At 48.1% G+C, this 20,592-nt stretch overlaps 1 protein-coding gene across 8 annotated transcripts in view; it reads left to right on the top strand.

The window, feature by feature from the left end:
- LOC308463991 (multidrug and toxin extrusion protein 1-like) overlaps positions 1-20,592 on the top strand; it is a 39,291-nt gene that overhangs the window by 2,759 nt on the left and 15,940 nt on the right. Inside the window, exons 2-11 of one of the 8 annotated variants that reach the window (XM_080982982.1) lie at positions 4,347-4,481; positions 9,776-9,971; positions 10,751-10,852; positions 12,469-12,537; positions 13,651-13,799; positions 15,102-15,144; positions 16,369-16,413; positions 17,331-17,428; positions 18,963-19,060; positions 19,559-19,672. In XM_080982982.1, the coding sequence (XP_080839108.1) occupies positions 4,480-4,481; positions 9,776-9,971; positions 10,751-10,852; positions 12,469-12,537; positions 13,651-13,799; positions 15,102-15,144; positions 16,369-16,413; positions 17,331-17,428; positions 18,963-19,060; positions 19,559-19,672 (916 nt within the window). In that variant the 5' untranslated portion in view covers positions 4,347-4,479. Of the gene's footprint in view, positions 1-4,346; positions 4,482-5,118; positions 5,646-9,775; positions 9,972-10,750; positions 10,853-12,468; positions 12,538-13,650; positions 13,800-15,101; positions 15,145-16,368; positions 16,414-17,330; positions 17,429-18,962; positions 19,061-19,558; positions 19,673-20,592 lie in introns of those variants that run through there. The other 7 variants (XM_080982985.1, XM_080982984.1, XM_080982983.1 and 4 more) reach the window with 7 other exon arrangements.

The raw sequence follows: 20,592 nt of genomic DNA, 5'->3' as shown, positions 1-20,592 counted from the left end.
GAGCGCATTGGGAGTGGGGGGTTTGAACCCTGTCTAAGGCCAATACTTTCACCCTTATGTCATATTGACTTCCATCTTTATATTTTTCTTATTACTGCTATGAGCATGGCCCACACCCCAGCAGCTTACACACCCTCAACGTGCAGAGGAATGCAATACAAAACTGCGAAAGCTGAACAGATTATAAGGCTGTGCTACAAAAGTGATTCCGGTTTTGATTTCAGAAGTCCTACTGGGTTTACTCCAAAGGACATTCCACTCAGTTGCATGAGGCTGACTCCCTCGTAAGCACCATCAGAGTCGTAGAGTTAGTGTGGAGCCAACCCTCTCTAGTCTATTTCATTGGATCACATCACTGAATAATTTCTGGGTAACAATCAGGCAAACTTCCTATGGAAACATTACTAAACGGCTGGGAATCAGATATTGGGAATAAAATCCCGATTCAATAAATTGTGGGATGCTCCTCCATTAATCTTCCCTCTGTAGAATAACGGATCTGGCGCAGGACACTTAACTATTGGCTTCTCCTAAACTCAAATCCCCCAGGTGTAATATCCCTACCTCTACAAGATTGTCCCAAGTATAATATTGTCTATCAAATCTTCACTCTTGTGGTTTATCACCACAACAGCTACTCACTTTGGATTCTAGTAAAGCAAGCAGTCTAATTTGTCAGCGCCTAAATGATACCGAAGAGGGACGCGGGTGGCGCTGTGGGTCAAACCACAGAGCCTAGGGCCTGCAGATCAGAAGGTCGGCGGTTCGAATCCCCGCAACGGGGTGAGCTCCCGTTGCTCGGTCCCTGCTCCTGCCAACCCAGCAGCTCGAAAGCACGTCAACGTGCAAGTAGATAAATAGGTACCACTCCGGCGGGAAGGTAAACAGCGTTTCCGTGCACTACTCTGGTTCGCCAGAAGCGGCTTAGTCCTGCTGGCCACATGACCCGGAAGCTGTACGCCGGCTCCCTCGGCCAATAAAGCGAGATGAGCGCCTCAACCCCAGAGTCAGCCATGACTGGACCTAATGGTCAGGGGTACCTTTACCTTTTACCACCATTAAAATCCATACCCAGTTCAATCCCTGATTGCTCAACCCAGTTCAATTTCTTCTGAAGTATTGAGCTCTGTCGATTTCAACAGGCTTGACTCGATCTACTCACTCGAAAGCAGCTCTTGACATGCTATATTGCATCCTAAAATATTGGCAGTATGAAAACTCTCTCTCTCTCTCTTTCTCTCTTAAAGCAGACAAACAGTAATCGTTGCCTCTCTCACGCAAGACAGATGCAATATGTCTGCGAAAACCTGCCCTCAAAAGGTCAGGGTTGTACGACTGGGGGATTTTTCTTTTCTCAATTTGCCGGTTGCAAATCTCTTGCAAATATTTGCCCTCATTATTCTTCAGCCAATTAAAAGAACGCAGATTCTTCCTCCTCTTTCCCTGCTGAGACAGCTCCTCGCTCTTTGCTTTGCTGCTAACAAACAGAGATAGGTTTTGGGAATCTTTAGAGCCAAAATATCAATTTCCAGACGTTTTCCTCAATTCTTGTTTAAATAAGCGTTTGCTTATTTATTTAGAGGATTTGTGGCTTGTTCCTTCAGCCAAGAAGGCTCCCAGAGTGCCTTGGAAATCAATGAAAGCAAAGACAGTCCCCACAGGCTTATCATCATCATCATCATCAACAACAACAACAAAAATGGCACACAAGGAAAAGGGGCAGGGAGGGCAGAGGAAAAAAGCAAACCCAGGCATCAGTTCTTAAATCGTAGTTCAGGGTTGCCAGAGGCTTCTAATGGAGTTGATCTTCTTGACAGAGTTCATGGAACAGGCCCTGCTTCCCAGTTCTTCCACTGAGGCAGCCTGATGGTCCATACAACACATACTTTTTTTTGTACAACAACCTGATGAGGCAGGACATGGTAGAGGGTTGTAAGAATTGATGCAGAGCCCTTGCTGGATCAGGCCAAAGGCCCATCTAATCCAGCATCCACTGAGAGCCAGTATGGGATAGCAGTTAGAGCACTGGACTAGGGCCTGGGAAACCAGGGTTCGAATCCCAACTCAGCCATTAAGCTGACCGGGGTACTGCCTCTCAGCCTATCCCACCTCACAGGGTTGTTGTGGGGATTAAATGAAGGGGGAGACCACATACACCACCTTGAGCTCCTTGGAGGAAAAAGATGGGATGTAATAATAATAATAATTTTTATTTGTACCCCGCCCTCCCTGGCCAGAGCCGGGCTCAGGGCGGCTAACACCAGTAAAATTACAGTAAAATCATAATAGGGGGAAAAACCCCAATTTAAAATACAGGTTAAAATGCAATTTAAAATGCAGCCTCATTTTAAAAGTAGCCCATAGATCAAAACCATAAGGGTAACTAAATAAAGCACCCAGTAACTAAATACAGTGGTACCTCAGGTTAAGTACTTAATTCGTTCCGGAGGTCTGTTCTTAACCTGAAACTGTTCTTAACCTGAAGCACCACTTTAGCTAATGGGGCCTCCTGCTGCTGCTGCGCCGCTGGAGCACGATTTCTGTTCTTATCCTGAAGCAAAGTTCTTAACCTGAAGCACTATTTCTGGGTTAGCAGAGTCTGTAACCTGAAGCGTATGTAACCTGAAGCGTATGTAACCCGAGGTACCACTGTAAACTAAATAATGCAGTAACTAAGTAAAGCACCCAGATTCACACAAGTTCCAAGGAAACAGCCCCAAGGAGCCAATGTGCTGCCTCCAAATACTGTTGAACTACAACTCCCTTCAGCCCCAGCCAGCAGGGCCAATGGTCAGGCAGGAGTGGGAGTTGTAGTACAGCAGCACCCAGAAGGCATCCTGTTGGCGACCTCCAACTAAATCCTGGTGCGCTCTAGATGGTTTGAATTACAAATCCCATCCTCGTCCCTGACTGTGCTGGTCCCTGGCCCTGATGGGAGTTGTAGTCCAACCCATCAGGAGAGAGCCAGGTCAGCAAATATCGAATCGCCAGTCGCAGGAGGCATGAAACGGAGGGTGCGCATTTTATAAGTGACAAAAACGAGCCTGTCTTGGAGGCGTCCATGGATGGCTGGCCAGCACAGAGATTTTAAGAATAATTAACTGAGTGGGGGCGTTTGAAGCCAATTTATGAGGAGGGAATGCAAACCACCTCAAGGCTTTGGTATGGCAATTCCTACAGGCCTTGGAATCTGGATTCCCTTGCAAGACTTCAGATTGTGCACCGAATGGGGAGGCGAGGGGGCGCTCAAAATGCGGCCTTTGCCCTCCCTTAATCCAGTGAACTTGGCCATTCATTAACACATCCAGGTCAAAGAGCACATTAATACGGATTGGCCCTTGCTGGCGTTTACACAGGCGGCTTATGGACCAGCTCCAGTATCACGTCCGAAGGGGGGTTGGGTGTCAGCGTGCAAAAGGTCTCCGGTAGAAGATCCTGCTGGATCAGGCCAGTGCCCCATGTGGTCGAGCATCCTGATCTCACAGAAGCTGACTAGATGCCCATAGGAAACTCGGGAAACCAGATCTGGGGGAACAAGCCCTCCCCTTTCCTGTGGTTTGCAGGAACTGGAATCCAGATAGTTGTCAATATCCTTTTCCTCTGCGAATTTCTCTAACCCACTTTGAAAGCCGTTCAAGTTGGTGGCTATCAGTGCTTCCAGTGGAAGCGAGTTCCATAGTTTTAACTAGGCGCTGCGTAAGATCTGCCCTGGATCTTATAAGAAGAGTCAGGTTAATAAGAGTAATAGTCTTATTATTTATACCCCGCCCATCAGGCTGGGTTGCCTCTGAAATAAACGAAAACTTTCTCTTATTCCCTTATTCCCTTATGAGGAACACAAGAGCCCTCATAGAGTCCTTTGTAGGTTCTCCGTCGGTCGGAGAAAAACAGAGGCCAACCAGAGAATATTGAGAAGCAAAGCAGCTAGTAAGCTTGATCTTTACTGATCTGTTGCAACAGGGTGCTCCCCTCACACGCAGGAGAGGAGGAGGAACCCAGAACAATGGCGCGCAAGGCCTTATAAAGACTTCTGAAATTGCCACCCTGTAGATCAAGACGACCCCCAGAAACATCATACATACATCACAGAAGGGGTGTAACCTAAGACCACCCCTCAGATACATCACACCTACATCACAGAAAAGGCGGTCTAAAACAGAAATTTGAATGTTGAATGTTGTTTGTCTCCTGTCATTTATCTCCTGTCTGGCAAGTTACCTGTTAATGCTTACTGGATTGATACCCTGGGGAGCCTGGCCAGTCTTTTGTAATGATAAGTACTTAGTTCCTGAGCCACCCTATTCATAGGCTCACCCTATTCATACACAGATATACCCTTAAGACAGGATTTGTGAAGGAAGAAGCAATAGGGAGGCTCCTCCATTTGACCTTGCAGAAAATACACCTGGTCAGCCTGGGAGTCAAAATGGCTCCATAGCTGCTTTCCTGTGCAGCTTCAGACATGTGGCCTATATATCTATGTACGTGTTTGCTTGGTACATTTATGAATCTTTATTATATACATAAGACCTTAATTTATTTATTTCACCCAGCATCTCCAGATAGGACTGGGGGGATGAATTGTCTATCTAAAACCCTAGAGCACTTGTTTCCAATGAACTAAGTACTACAGACCTTCTGTTTGTCCAAAGCCAAGCCATGGACTCCCTACTTTTGAATACCTGATACCTGGGACCTTCTCATGAGGACTGGCGCCTTGCTTTTACTTCTAAGGGGAAAGTTGGAACCGGGCAGCAGTGCACATGAGAAGGTCCCACGTTTGATCCCCTGCAATTTCCAAGCAGGGCTGGGAAAGGCTCCCTGCCTGGAAATACTGGAGAGCTGCTGCCAGTCAGTGTAGACAATACTAAGCCAGATGGAGCAATGAGTCTGGCTCAATCTAAATCCATTTCCTCTGTTCCTGTCACAAATCATTCCCAAGCAAACCAGCTCTTCATTGTGGACCGCTGACTATTTTGACTCCTCTAATGGCTTCTGGACTCCAACTCCCATCACACCTGACCTTTGATCTTCCTGGCTGGGGCTGATGGGAGTTGGAGTCCAGCAAGATCACGAGGGCAGCTCCTTTCCCATCTTTACGTATTGAAAAAGTGAGCTCTTTCCCCCACCTTACGTAGCTAGCTAGCTAAAACGGAGTCACATCCAGTGCCGGATTTACATGCAGGCTGAGCAGGCCGCAGCCCAGGGCCTCCTAATCTAGGGAGCCCTTGGCCTCTTGCAAAAAAAAACCAGGCAGATTTTACAACCTAGGCCAAGTTGCTTGGTAACAGTAAAGAAGAGAACGTGGTTTTATTTCTCGTGATCAGATGCTGCTAAGTTTGGACCTCCCAAGGTCTCCCAGTCCAGGGGCTCCAGTTGCTTCAATCTGGGCCTGGTCACCTGTGTAGAAGGTTGCTGTCAGCACGCCTGAGAGAACCACAAGGTACCCAGGAGAAAAATGGGTGTAAGCGGTGTTGGAGGAGCCTAAGAGGGGAAGAAGCCCAGAACAGGCAGGTGAACAAACTGAACATCCTCTGTGGTCACAGAATCCAATTTTGCGTGGGGAGGCTAAATGGAATGGAGCATCAGAAGAGAGGGCATGGCTGGCTGGCTGGTCCACTGAACAGAAGCATAAAGGTAAAAAGGTAAAGGGACCCCTGACCATTAGGTCCAGTCGTGGCTGACTCTGAGGTTGCGGCCCTCATCTCACTTTATTGGCCGAGGGAGCCGGCGTACAGCTTCCGGGTGATGTGGCCAGCATGACTAAGCCGCTTCTGGCAAACCAGAGCAGCACACGGAAACGCCATTTACCTTCCCGCCGGAGCGGTACCTATTTATCTACTTGCACTTTGACGTGCTTTCGAACTGCTAGGTTGGCAGGAGCAGGGACCGAGGAACGGGAGCTCACCCCGTTGCGGGGATTCGAACCGCCGACCTTCTGATTGGCAAGTCCTAGGCTCTGTGGTTTAACCCACAGCGCCACCTGCGTCCCGAACAGAAGCATACCACGCTGCAAATTTTTGTTGCTGACCCTCTGTGAGTCTCTCTTTCTACCCAGGTCATGTGGGCGGGGAGGGGGGGGGTTTGCAGTGATTTTTAGAAAGTCACTAGCTTGCACCAGGCGTCCTACTGGGAAGATCCAGTTTTCTGAGTGCATGTTCTGGAAGTTGGGCAATAGGGGCAGTACAGGATTCCTTTTGGTGTACCGACCTCCCCGCTGCACCAAGGATTCCCTGTCCGAGCTGCTTCAGGTCGTGGCGGATGTTCTCCTGGAGACACCTAGTTTGGTTGTCCTAGGGGATTTTAACATCCATGCCGACACGACCTTACAAGGGGCCGCTCGGGACTTCGTGGAAAGCATGGCCTCCATGGGGCTGTCCCTGAATAAGTTTGGCCCAACGCATAGTCATGGACATGCCTTAGACCTGGTGTTCACCTCTAGTGATGTGGGTGATCTGACACTAAGTAAAAGTGAAACAAAAGAAGTGCCATGGTCAGATCACTTCCTGGTGCAACTGGACTTCTCCGCGACCTTTCCCCTCTGCAGGGATGTGGGACCAATTTGGATGGTGCGCCCCCGCCACTTCATGGATCCAAATGGTTTCCCGAGAGTGGTAGGGGATGTTTTAGCCCATGTTGATGGCCTTTCAGCTGATTCCCTGGTGGCCCGCTGGAATGCGGAGTTAACCAGGGCTATCGACTGTCTGGCTCCAAAGCGCCCTTTCCGATTGCATGGAGCCCGGACAGCCCCGTGGTTTTCTTCAGAGCTGAGGGCGATGAAACAATCGCTGAGATGGCTAGAGCGTCGGTGGCAGAAAACTCACTCCGAATCTGACCGGACACAGGTTAGAGCTCAACGTCGAGCCTACCAAGTGGCGATAGCGACGGCGAAGAAGACTTTCTTCACCGCCTCTATTGCATCTGCAGAAAATAGTAGCAGGAGACTCTTTCAGGTGGTTCGCAATTTAACGGAACCACCTTTACCACCGGGGCCTTGTAAAGACCCCAAGATCTCCTGCAACGATTTTGCAAAGTTTTTTGCAGATAAAATCACTCATATTCGGAAGGAGCTAGACACCACCGTGGGAGCAGGGCCGGGGCGGGAGAGTGCTAGAGCTCTGTCTGGTCAAGTTGCATGGAATCAATTTCAATCCGTTACCCCCGAGATGTGGACAGGCTGCTTGGACACGTGAAACCAACCACCTGTCTCCTTGATCCTTGCCCATCCTGGCTGATAAAAGCGAGCCGGGAAGGGCTGGGCGATGGGCTCTGCGGGGTGGTGAATGCTTCCCTCTGTGAGGGAACATTCCCAGATCCGCTGAAAGAGGCGGTCATTAAACCGCTTCTTAAAAAACCATCTTTAGACCCGGACAGTATGGCCAACTATCGCCCAGTCTCAAATCTTCCATTCTTGGGCAAGGTGATTGAGCGCGTGGTTGCTGAACAACTCCAGGCACGCCTGGAGGATGCGGACCATTTGGATCCCTTCCAATCAGGATTCAGGCCTCACCATGTGACTGAAACTGCCTTGGTCGCGCTGGTTGATGATCTCCGGCGAGCTAGGGACAAAGGTGAGAGTTGTTTCCTAGTTCTGCTGGATCTCTCAGCGGCCTTTGATACAACTGACCATAACATCCTTCTGGACCGTCTAGAGGGGTTGGGAGCTGGGGGCACTGTCATACAGTGGTTTCGCTCCTTCCTCCTGGGCCGTGTTCAGAAAGTGGTGGTGGGGGATGAGTGTTCAGACCCCTGGGCCCTCACTTGTGGGGTGCCTCAGGGTTCCGTCCTCTCCCCCATGCTTTTTAACATCTATATGAAGCCGCTGGGAGAGATCATCAGGGGGTTTGGACTGGGTGTCCATCAATATGCAGAAGATACCCAGCTCTACCTCTCTTTCAAATCAGAACCAGTGAAGGCGGTGAAGGTCCTGTGTGAGTGCCTGGAGGCGGTTGGAGGATGGATGGCGGCTAATGGATTGAAGTTGAATCCTGACAAGACAGAAGTACTGTTTTTGGGGGACAGGGGGCGGGCTGGTGTGGAGGACTCCCTGGTCCTGAATAGGGTAACTGTGCCCCTGAAGGACCAGGTGCGCAGCCTGGGAGTCATTTTGGACTCACAGCTGTCCATGGAGGCGCAGGTCAATTCTGTATCCAGGGCAGCTGTCTACCAACTCCACCTGGTACGCAGGCTGAGACCCTACCTGCCCGCGGACTGTCTCGCCAGAGTGGTGCATGCTCTAGTTATCTCCCGCTTGGACTACTGCAATGCGCTCTACGTGGGGCTACCTTTGAAGGTGACCCAGAAACTACAACTAATCCAGAAAGCGGCAGCTAGACTGGTGACTGGGGGCGGCCGCCGAGACCACATAACACCGGTCTTGAAAGACCTACATTGACTCCCAGTACGTTTCCGAGCACAATTCAAAGTGTTGGTGCTGACCTTTAAAGTCGTAAACGGCCTCGGTCCAGTATACCTGAAGGAGCGTCTCCACCCCCATCGTTCTGCCCGGACGCTGAGGTCCAGCGCCGAGAAGCATTGCGAGAAGCAAAGCTACAGGGAACCAGGCAGAGGGCCTTCTCGGTAGTGGCGCCCGCCCTGTGGAATGCCCTCCCATCAGATGTCAAAGCGATAAATAACTACCTGACATTCAGAAGACATCTTAAGGCAGCCCTGTTCAGAGAAGTTTTTAATGTGTGATATTTTAGTGTATTTTTGGTTTCTATGGAAGCTGCCCAGAGTGGCTGGGGAAACCCAGCCAGATGGGCGGGGTACAAATAATAAATTATTATTATTATTATTATTATTATTATTATTATTATTATCACACACACAAACATTCACAGTCTGCCTACACACATACATGCAGTGGATTGTATCCAACCATGTTTTACTTGGGAGTAGACCCACCAAAGTTAATGGACCCAAGTTAGTCGCGCCCATTATTTCCAACTGCACCTACTCTTCGCGTTTTGTCTTTGTCCTGGGCTTCTGCATACCTTGTTCCCGAGAGCCAAGCAGCTGTAATCGAACTCCCATCTAAGGTCTGCTATCTATAAAAAAGGCAAATATCTATATATTTGCTTCCAGCCTTGTTAAATACAGAGAGGGGCTCAGAGTCCTCATCTCCTCTTGGCTGGAGGTCCTCCCTCCCTCCTTGCCACCTGCCCATAAGTGTTAACGTTTCCCTTTTTTTAAGGGAAATTCCCTTATTCCGAATAGGATTCCTCGCAAGAAAAGGGAAAAGTTGACAGCTATGCTGACCTGCCCTGCTTCTGACATTTCACTAAGCCTTGCCCCGATTCTTCTTAGCCATGAGGACTAGCCACTTACTCCGAATTAGGCTCCGAGTTCCAGCACCGAGGGCAGTGCCGTCCGGGAGCGCTATTATTCTTGACGGACGGTGGGGCCTGACTCAGAATTAAAAGTCTTATATATATATGTATCCTGTTTCGCTGGCTCTCCCTTGCGTGGAGGAAAGCTTCTCAAATGTCCTGGTCTTGTGACGGTTACTTTGGACATGCCCCAGGTCCTCGGAGCCAGCCTCCTGCAGATCTCTGCTCATGGCAGACTGGCCCAAATAGCCTGCCCCTCCTTCATCTTTTATTGGCTCTGAAGAGACTTTAATCATCACCCTTTAGCCCAAAATCGTAGGGGCGTGAGGACAAGGAGGTCCGAGTATCCGGCTTCTGAGTGAAGTCCGTTCTGCAGCTGTTAGACAAGTGCCCTCTTGGATCAGACAAATCAGGCGTAATCACGGTCTGTTTTTTTAAAAAAGGAATCCACCCGGGAGAGAGGGTCCCTTTCTGCTTATGGATCTCGGAGCATCGTCCATCCCTAAGAAGACATCCCTCGAGGATTCAGCCGCTGAGCCACAGGCTTCCGCCCCAAGTTGCTGCAGGGAATTATGCCGATTTATTCCTTCCAACTTCTGGCAAGAAACAAAGAAAATTTTGGTGCTGGCAGGGCCGCTGGTAAGACCCCAAATCCGTGGTTAATACGCCGATTCTCTGTGCTGGCAAGACAACTTCCTTTCCCACTCTGAAGTTGATATCTGCCAGCTTTTGTCTCCACTCTGTTCAGCCTGGGATAGCTGAGTCAGTAGAGCGTGAGACTCTTAATCTTGGGGTTGTGGGTTCGAGCCACTCATGGTCCCTTCCAACTCTAAGGTTCTGTGATTCTATGGAGCTTGCTGCTCACAGTTAAATTGCTGAGAGCTAAGTCATGGTAAGGCCCGGGGGCCGAATCCGGCCCATTCGCCTTCTAAATCCGGCCCGCGGATGGTCCGGGAATCAGCGTGTTTTTACGAGAGTAGAATGTGCCCTTTTATTTAAAACGCATCTCTGGATTATTTGTGGGGCATAGGAATTTGTTCTCTCCCCCCCAAAAAATATAGTCCGGCCCCCCACAAGGTCTGAGGGACAGTGGACCAGCCCCCTGCTGAAAAAGTTTGCTGAGTCCTGAGCTAAGTTGATGGAGATGAACTCTGCTGCAGAGCTCCCATCTAAAGTCTGATTTCAAGACCTTAGATCTGAGCTCTCTCGCTGCTCTGGTTTCCAAATGTAGGCCTGTTTGGCTGCCAAGCTAGAGGTGCTCATATTAAAGGGTGGGCAGTGGGATTTTAATCGCCGCTAAATTCACAACAATGTCATTCCATTTTCCACAATCCGCACCATAAATTCTTCCCAGCACAATATGACAGTTTCTAGGGTTATATGTCTCCAAATTTCCTTTAATTCTTTTCCCCCAACAGACACTCATCCAGTTACTCGTATTTATGATCCATGTCGTCAGCACAATATTCTGTGGCCACCTTGGCAAGGTTGAGCTGGCTTCTGTCACCCTTGCCATTGCGGTGAGTGTTTTTAAATGTGTGTGTGTGTGTCTGTGCGTATGTGTTTTAAAATGTCCCTGGACCTCTGCAGAGTGTCCTCGTTGCATCTCTGAATGAGTCAATGTCCAATCAGGATGTGTGCCCAGAACGGTGACTCATTCAGAGCCAGACAAGGGAGGAGAAGACTCCTTCTAGAGAGGGTCATTGCTGGCCTTTCACACACTTTGGCTGGATTAGTAAAGCATGCCTTGAATTTGGGAAAGGGCTGTAGCTCAATAGTAGAGCACCTGCTCTGCATGCAGAAGGACCCGGGTTCAATCTCCAGCATCTCCTGGAGAGCTGCTGTGAGTCAGTGTTGACAGTATTGAGCTCGATGGACATTAATCGTTGGCCTGACTCAGTATAGGGCAGTTTCCTATGCTCCTGTTTAAATCATCCATTAGTTTGCTTTCGAATGACGAGGAATTCTGTCTCATTCTTATGGGATGAGTTCTAGCTCAGTGGTAGAATGCCTGGTTTGAGTGCAGATGGTCCCAGATTCAGAGCCCAGGTGTGTCTGGGAAACACCCCCTGCCTGAAGCCCTGCAGAGATGCTGCCGGTCAGTGTAGACAAGCAAGCCAGGCCAATGGTCTGATTCAGCATAGGGCAGCTTCCCATGTTCCTATTTTATTTGGAGTTTTATGGTTTAGAAAACAGGTGGCTCAGCTGTAAGAAGCATGAGAAACTCCGAGAAGAGTTTGGCAGCCGAAAAATTTAAGGGGTGGTTGTGTCTTCCCTGTGAGGAAAGGCTGCAGCGTTTGGGACTTATCAGTTTAGAGAAAAGGCGAGTGAGAGGAGAACAGGGTAGAAGTTTTTAGAATTATTCACGGCATAGAGAAAAGTTCTTCTCTCTCATAACGCTGGAACTTGGCACATGCAGTGAAGCTGAATGTGTGAAGATTCAGGAGAGATGAAAGGAAGGACTTTGTCACGCAGCCCACAGTTAAACTACGGAACACACAAGGCAGTAGTGATGGCCATCCACTTGGATAATAATAATAATAATAATAATAATAATAATAATAAATTATTATTTATACCCCGTCCATTTGGCTGGGTTTCCCCAGCCACTCTGGGCGGCTTCCAACAGAACACTAAAATACAATAACCTATTAAACATTATAAAAAAATTCCTTCCAGTAGCACCTTAAAGACCAACTAAGTTAGTTCTTGGTATGAGCTTTCGTGTGCAAGCACACTTCTTCAGATACCAGATACCTTGCACACGAAAGCTCATACCAAGAACTAACTTAGTTGGTCTTAAAGGTGCTACTGGAAGGATTTTTTTTATTTTGACTATGGCAGACCAACACGGCTACCTATCTGTAACTATTAAACATTAAGAGCTTCCCTAAACAGGGCTGCCTTCAGATGTCTTCTAAAAGTCTGGTAGTTGTTCTTCTCTTTGTCATCTGGTGGGAGGGCATTCCACAGGGCGGGTGCCACTACCGAGAAGGCCCTCTGCCTGGTTCCCTGTGACTTGGCTTCTCGCAGTGAAGACTCCAGACCATACGACTGTGCCATTCTTTCCAGCATTCAACATTATATCCCCTTGATTTGTCTGTCCGTTAATTTCTCCCTCTCTGATGGTCCTTAGGTTATAAATGTAACAGGCATCTCTGTTGGATTTGGGTTGTCTTCAGCTTGCGATACGTTAATATCACAGGTGAGTAATGGCTGGCTGCCACTGTGTGTTCAAATTCTGGTGTATGAAATGTAGTCTGAGACAAGGCCAGCGTCAAGGTGTGTCTTTGCTTGAACATTTTGAAAGGCTAGTCGCTGGGAGGGAATCAGTGCTGGGTAAGACCTGCAGGGAAAGGAAACTCTGAAGATGGCACTAGTTTCAGTTTTGTGTATAGTTTAGTAGCCGCAAACAGCTAAGTAAAATTTGTTCCTTATAATCCAGACTCTGTAGATGATTGGTAAGCTTGCAAAATGCTACAAGAACCTGTAGCCCTTCAGAAGTTGCTGGACTACAACTCCCATAATTCCCCTGACCGTTGGCCTTGCTGGGACTGACTCTGGGGTAACCAGCCTCATATAACCCACATGCTTAAATCTAATCAATGCGTGAAGGGGTTAAGACCATAGAGTAAGCTGTCCTGCTAGGCTTAACTAGGTCACTCCCCTTCACCTTAGGAGGAACTAGGTAATCAAGTCTTTGTTCCCTCTCCAGTCTAGCTCAGAAGCTCAGCATGTTAAGAGGCTATGCTGGAGCAACAGCTTAGCTGCATAGCTCTCACAAGCCATTCTTGAGTTTCTATACCAATAATTTAGGAACTTTCAACACTGTAACAAAGCCAATTTTTACTGCCTGTACATTTCCCCCCTGAATGCTGTATGGAAAGGCACATGAATTTGACCTTTGGAGAGTTTGTAAGTAAAACATTTTAAAGTTAACAAACCTGTGGTCTTTTTCTATGCTAGTGGGAAATTTGGAAATCACAAAGGCATATGTTAAAGGTCGAACAGCCTTTATTTTAATGCTTTAAGAGTACTTGCCCCAAACCTGGATCTTGGCATCCAGGGAATTATCCTTTTATATCTATTTTTCCCCCGGTGCACCAACACTGATGCGAGTCAGAATCTAGTAATATCTGGAGGGCCACAGGCTCCTCACCTAGAGAAACAATGCCTTCTCTTTCTAGAACATCCCAGAGCAGTGAAATATTGTGAATAAAACTCCTGTTGTGAGTTACCTTTGTGTCCAAAGGCTGGAGAGTTTCAATGATGTTGCTTCTGTTTCTTTGCACCTTCACCCACACGCCCCCCTCCCCAGACGTATGGAGGGAAGAATATGAAGAGGGTGGGCACCATCCTGCAACGGGGAATCCTCATTCTCCTCCTCTGCTGCTTCCCCTGCTGGGCCGTCTTCGTCAACACAGAGCAGCTCCTCCTACTCATCCGACAGGACCCAGATGTCTCCAGGTGGGGAGAAAGAAAAGGGAAATCCTCCACCCAGCAGTTTATTGGACTTGAGGCTGATCATCGTACATGCGAGTCCCCCCATTCCCATGTCCACACACAATACCCCATATTTCCAAAGGTGGCTGGTGCCCACTGGGGCTGGTAGGGCGGAAGGCAGGGAGCCGAACAGCAGGTGGCGCCAAAACCAATGATGGGAAGAGGCAGAGTCAATGAAAGGCAGAGCCAACTAATTCTTGCTTTGCCATCATCTTGCTCTCTGCTGAGTTATACAAGGGCAAAACTGAGGCCACAATTGCACCAGACGTTCAAAGCACCACGATACCACTTTAAATGGTGGTGGTGGTGGTTATTAAATTTACTATTAATTTATCTTGCTACAGGCAACTCAAAGCGACTTACAGAAACGAACAAGCACATCCACAAGTTGAAACCAGGAAGGAAAAGAAATACATTAAAACATGCCACCCACTCTGAACGGCCCTAGATCATCAGGGTTTCCCAAACATGGGTCTCCGTCTGGTTTTTTGGACTACAGCTCCCATCATCCCTAGCTAGAAGAACCAGTGGTCAGGGATGATGGAAATTGTAGTCCAAAAACAACCAGAGACCCAAGTTTAGGGAAACTCTACCCTAGATCATTAAACGGCAAAGGTCTGGTTAAAAAAGGAATGTTTTTGACTGGTGCTTGAAGCGATATAGCGATGGTGCCAGGCGAGCCTCCCCCAAAGGATCATGGGAGCTGTAGTTCATTAAGGATGCTGAGAGCTACTAGGAGACCCCATTTCCCCCTCACAGAGCTACAATTCCCAGAGTTCCCTGGGAAGAAGGATTGATTGATTAAGCCACCCTGGGAACTGTAGTTCTGAGGAGGAAACCGGGGTCTCCTAGCAACTCCCAGCAGCCATAAGAAACTACAGCTCCCAGAATTCTTTGGGGGAAGGCCTGGTTCTTTAAAGTGGTGTCGCAGGGCTTTAAACGTGCCCTGAGACTGAAGAGGGCGGGCACAAAGAGTCAGGGCTAGAGTGCCCTTTTCTGCAGTCACGCAATGGCCTTGAAGCGAGGGATTCTGGGATAGCTGCTGCATGCAATCGTTTTCTTGTTTTTCTTGACAAGGGTTCCCAGGAAAATGCACCTCTCAGCAATGCCAGAAAACGAAGGCATTGGCAGGGCATGGGGTGGGGTAGCTTCTGCGCTGTCATGATGGGATGCCCCCCCAGGGATGGGAACAAATATCAGCTGCAGGATAATAAACTGCTAATTTTGGGGTTTGCTTTCTTTGCCCGTTTGTTTTCATTGCTCCAGGCTCACACAGGTTTACGTCATGATCTTCATCCCAGCGCTTCCCGTAAGTCTCCTATTGCATGCTGCTTTCTTTCGTTTTCTCGGTGGGGTCTTTAAATGGAATGGATGGCAGTTCAGTGCTGGGAATACCTGCTTTGCTTGCAGAAGGTCCCCCAGGTTCAGTCCTCTCCAGGTAGGGTTGGAAGTGGCCCCTGCCTGAAACCGTGGAGGGGCACTTCCAGGCCTCATGCGCCTCTAGAAGATAGCCGCAAGGCAGGCTGTGACCCAACTGGTCAAACTTTCCTCTGCTTCTATGAGGCAGCGCAGGTGCTACATTGGTTGGACTGCCGCCTGTCGAAAGCCCCGTTCGTTTTCCAAAAAGGGGCAACTCTGAGAAAAGGAGGTCTAAAGAAGATGGATCCATCACTGGGGGAAGAGAGCATTATTTGCGTGGCGATTTCCCGCCTCGCCCAGTAGAAATAAAGACACAGGACACCATGATTAAGGTTAATGGGCTAAAATTGGCCACAACTTTATTGGTTACAGGTAAGAGCGGTATTGGCTTAGGCATTGGTCCTATCCACTATCCGGCTTCAGCCTGATTGCTTGAAGACCGGGAAGGGTTAACACCAGCAGGGGGGGCCCTGCTGATGCACATCAACTAGGTACTCCCCTGGGGTCACCGCTCGGGGGCGCGCTTTAGGCCCTGGCCTCCATAGGCTTCGGACGAGGCCACGGCCCCTGGAATCCTTTAACAGACTACCCTTCAATATTTGGGGGAGGTGATGGCGCTCCCCCCCAAAAACATCTAAATAACAATACCCCTACCAATGCCTAACCGCCAAGACCAAAGAAGTTGTGACGATTTGCTACGAGGTAGGCGAAAAACCAAATGGCTGGTGCCAATTTGCCAAGTGGAAAAAAATTCCTACCAGGCCCCTTAATGGCAACCAACCGAAGTCCATAGCAAGGTCAGAAGGAAGCCTGAAAAAGAAAAGGAGCGGGCGGGTGGGAAACACGATCAGCTGCACCGGTCAAAGAGGGAGATCCCGGGGCCTCGCTCGCCTTATATGCGACAAGCCACACCCCCGAGCCAGCCGATTGGCTCGATCGTGCGATGACGCTGCCCGAGGAGTCCCCTGATCGCGAGGGGCTGGAAACCACCCCCCGCGCTCGTGTTGGGGGCGTGAAGCCCGCAACCCCACCTCCTCCGGATGTCGGAAGTGGCTTTTGCTCACACACCCCTGCTTTGGATCGCAGGTTGTATTCATGCCTCCTTGCTCCACAGGCGACGTTTATTTACCAGATCCAGATGAGGTACCTGCAGAATCAGGTAAGATGCTCTTTCTCTTGTTGGGGAAATAAAGGCAGAAAAGGCAGCTGAGCATGCAGAAGGTTTCAATCGCTAGCATCTCCAGGGAGGCCTGGGAATATCTCCGCCCCGACTGAAGCCCTTGAGGAGCCACTGCTGCCAGTCAGTGCAGGCAATACTGAGCAAGATAGGCTGACTCAGTTTAAGGGGTGCAGTCCCCTGGACCCTCCCAAGTGTCCCTGTTTTCCAACGGCCTCGGTCCAGTATACTTGAAGGAGCGTCTCCACCCCCATCGTTCTGCCCGGACACTGAGGTCCAGCTCCAAGGGCCTTCTGGCGGTTCCCTCATTGCGAGAAGCCAAGTTACAGGGAACCAGGCAGAAGGCCTTCTTGGTGGTGGCACCCGCCCTGTGGAATGCCTTCCCACCAGATGTCAAAGAGAAGAACAACTACCAGACTTTTAGAAGACATCTGAAGGCAGCCCTGTTTAGGGAAGCTTTTAATGTTTAACAGACCACTGTACAGTGGTACCTCTGGTTACGTACTTAATTTGTTCCAGAGGTCCATTCTTAACCTGAAACTGTTCTTAACCTGAAGCACCACTTTAGCTGATGGGGCCTCCCACTGCCGCTGCGCCACTGCTGCGCGATTTCTGTTCTCATCCTGAAGCAAAGTTCTTAACCCGAGGTACTATTTCTGGGTTAGTGGAGTCTGTAACCTGAAGCGTATGTAACCTGAAGCGTATGTAACTTGAGGTACCACTGTATTTTAATACTTTGTTGGAAACAGCCCAGAGTGGCTGGGGAAACCCTGCCAGATGGGTGGGGTATAAATAATATATTATTATTATTATTATTATTATTATTATTAGGGAAAGGTTGGTATCTCAGTGGCAAAGCACCTGGTTCATCTCATTGCTAAAATAATATCTTGTTTCAGAGGATCATCTGGCCTGAGGTTCTGTGCGGCATTGCTGGAAACATCGTCAATCTGATTGCAAATTATGTCTTCCTCTACCAGCTTCACATGGGGGTTAGGTAAATGAGAAATGGGTGGCAGGACCAACCTGCATTTTGCACGCACCGCCTGCCCACCTTTTTCTTTCTTTCGTCGGTGGAACGCTAGGAATGTGTTGCAAAATCCCTTGTTTGTATATATCAAGTCAAGGGTTTTGGGTGGGGATGTTCTTGGACGATCAAGGTCTCTGCAAGGTTGTTGTTTTAACAGCAAGCCCAGATCTATAACCAGAAAGAACCTCTTTTTAAAAGACAGTCTTATTTGCTCCTTAACTGCCTCCATCATGTCTGTGGAAGTAACAGTCATTCCTCCCTTGTCCCTGTTTCCTGCATTTAACCATATTTTTAAATGCATTTCCCCTTCAATTTTCCTGATTAGCTTTTTAAAAAAATTGAAGGAGGTATACCATATTTTTCCATGTATAAGACGAGTTTTTTTGCTTAAAAAAAAATTCAGTAAAAAAATTGCGGATCGTCTTATACCCGGGTGGTTAAAAGAAACACGACTCACCAATAGCATTGAAAGCTGCAAAAAAATAAATTAAAAAAGCTCCAAAAAAAACCCAACACAACAATTTTTGGCAATCCGCTCCAAAAAAGCTCAACAAAGTTGCTCAGTTTGATGTTTAAAATATTGATTTCTTAAAGGTTCAAAAAAGGGGTTTCCTTATACATGGGGGACTGAAAAATACGTCAATTATATCACTTTCAATAGACCCATTGTGATCTTCGGTCCTTCAACAAAGTGTGTGTTGCTTTTGTTCATTCCCTCAGTTATTGTGATTTTCGGGAATGGACCCAAACGGTGCGATGGGGTTGGCGCTTCCTGCTTGCACAAAGAAAGTCGGGGTGACCTCCTAAGGCCTGATTCTGGGGGTTGCCAACCTTTGTAGGCATGTGGGGACATTTGGGTGTCTGTGTGAACGCTGTGGAAGGCTTTCTCCTCTATTACTTCTCTTCCCTCCTTCCCCAGATCAACACACACACACACACACCACCGAAAGAGAGGATTTGGGTCTAACTCAAATCTAGCCGAATTCACCTGAGCCTTGAAAAGCACCACAGAGCATCACAAACTTTTTATCGATAACAACCAGTTAGACAAATTAAGGATCTATAGAACTTTGTAACATGCAGAGAATAGCATTTATAGAGAAATCAGGGATTGGAACTGAGGGAAGTCGGGGGGGGGGAATTAAGGATGATATGTTTTAAGATAATATGCTTTGTTTACATTTCTAATAAAAAAATAATTAAAAAAAGAAAAGCACCACAGAGCAGAAAGAGGGAAAGAGCGTCACTCTCTCAACTTCCTCCCTCACCTCTACGCATTTTTCAAACGAGGGGGGAAAGTCACCCCCTTTCCCTACTTCATGGCCAGGGGAGCAGTGGGTGGGCAGGCTCAGAGGGTTTGTGGGTGCCAAGGAAGGACCCGAAAAATCGGTCTCTAGCCCCCCACCTCATACGTTGCCAACCGTTTTACAACGCTCTACCATGTAATGTTTCCAACGTGGCCCTCGCTTATTTGTTAATCCCCCCTCTTTCCTCATTCCAGGGGCTCTGCCTGGGCCAACACCATCGCACAATATTCGCAAGCCATTGCCCTCTTCCTGTACATCAAATGGAAAAAGCTTCACGCTGAAACCTGGGGAGGTAACCTGCTTGTTTCCCAACGCCCCTGTCTCTTCCGAGTTTCCTTTCCCAGTTTCATGTTGGAAGTGCAACCGCAGGGATCATTCAGTTTGTAACTCAAGGGTGAATTCTGTTACAGGCAGCTAGCCCAGAGAGAGGGGGGAGCTGTTGCTTAGCAACCATGTGGAGGGGCATGATCCTCCCTGAGGTAACACATTATCTGATTAGAGGTGTAGCTTTGAGGATGTTTTCTCCCCTCTGGTGGTTGAATGTCTCCCTGCTGTATACAAGACCTGCTTTAAAAAGACAAAACCTCTATGTCCAGTTCTCTTCAAATTTATATGCTGCTTTGGTCCAGTTTCCTCAGTGAAGCATTATCAGGGCTTTTCTCTTGGGACTCTGTTATTGAAGTGACTTTGCCAGCTTCACGTACATAACAAATGTTGCCTCATCAGAAAATAGAATTGAAATCTGCCCTGTTTTTTTCTCCCTTTCTTCCCTGCACTCTCCAAATCCAAGGATGGTCCACTGAATGCCTCCAGGAATGGGACGTGTTTATGGCCTTAGCTGTTCCCAGCATGCTCATGACCTGCATTGAATGGTGGACCTTCGAAATCGGAAGTTTTATGATAGGTCAGTGGGAGGGGAGGTGTCATGGGCAGTGGGTGGGGCCAGAAGACCAAGCCAATCGCATTGGAGCATGGTAATTACAATACAATGCCCAGATCCTACTATCTGCACGGCTAGGCTGGTGACATAATTGCACAGGCACCAATTGCAGCTCAGGAACTGAGGCAGAGAAAACAACCAGTGCCCTGTTAACTTTTTCTTCCTACACACACACACACACACACACACACACACACACACACTGCATTTATTTATATAATCTGCGGCTCAAAATGTGAAATGTAGAACTTGGCTAATGTTTTATATAATGAATTTTACCATGCAAATAGTAAATAATACTTACCACCTCCTAACAGAAAAAGTAATACATACAGTGGAACCTCAGTTTTCGAGTGTCTTGGAAGCCGAACATTTCGGTTTTCGAACGCCGAAAATCCTGCATCGCTTCTGTTTTTGAAAGCGCCTCGGAAGTCAAATGTTTCGGAAGTTGAATGGTCTTTGAGAATGGATTATGTTCGACAACTGAGGTTCCACTGTACCAAGTACAGATTCTGAAAAATAAAAAAGGACACCAACCTTACAAACATTTAAAGCTATGGAACTACAGTGGACCCTCGAGTTATGTACTGCTCTGGATACGTAACTTTTGGGTTGCGAACGCGGCAAACCTGGAAGTGGCGTCTCCAGTTATGGACTTTTCAGGTTAAGTGCGGACCCCCAGAACGAATTTAATTCGTATCCAGAGGGTCCACTGTATTAGATTGACAAATACCATACTTTTCCGTCTATAAGACTAGTTTTTTTCTTGAGAAATCATGCTAAAAAATGGGGGTCGTCTTATACACGGGTAGTGAATAGGGTGACATTTGATTGGTTGCTGCTGCGGCTGTTCATGGCTTTTGTGCGTGTTATTGGTTGCTGAG

The sequence above is a fragment of the Podarcis pityusensis genome, assembly GCF_964106645.2.
Source record: "Podarcis pityusensis genome assembly, chromosome: 15".
Taxonomy (NCBI): Eukaryota; Metazoa; Chordata; class Lepidosauria; order Squamata; family Lacertidae; genus Podarcis; species Podarcis pityusensis.
The sequence above is the reverse complement of the archived record's forward strand: the minus strand, read 5'-3'. Positions and strand labels throughout refer to the sequence as shown.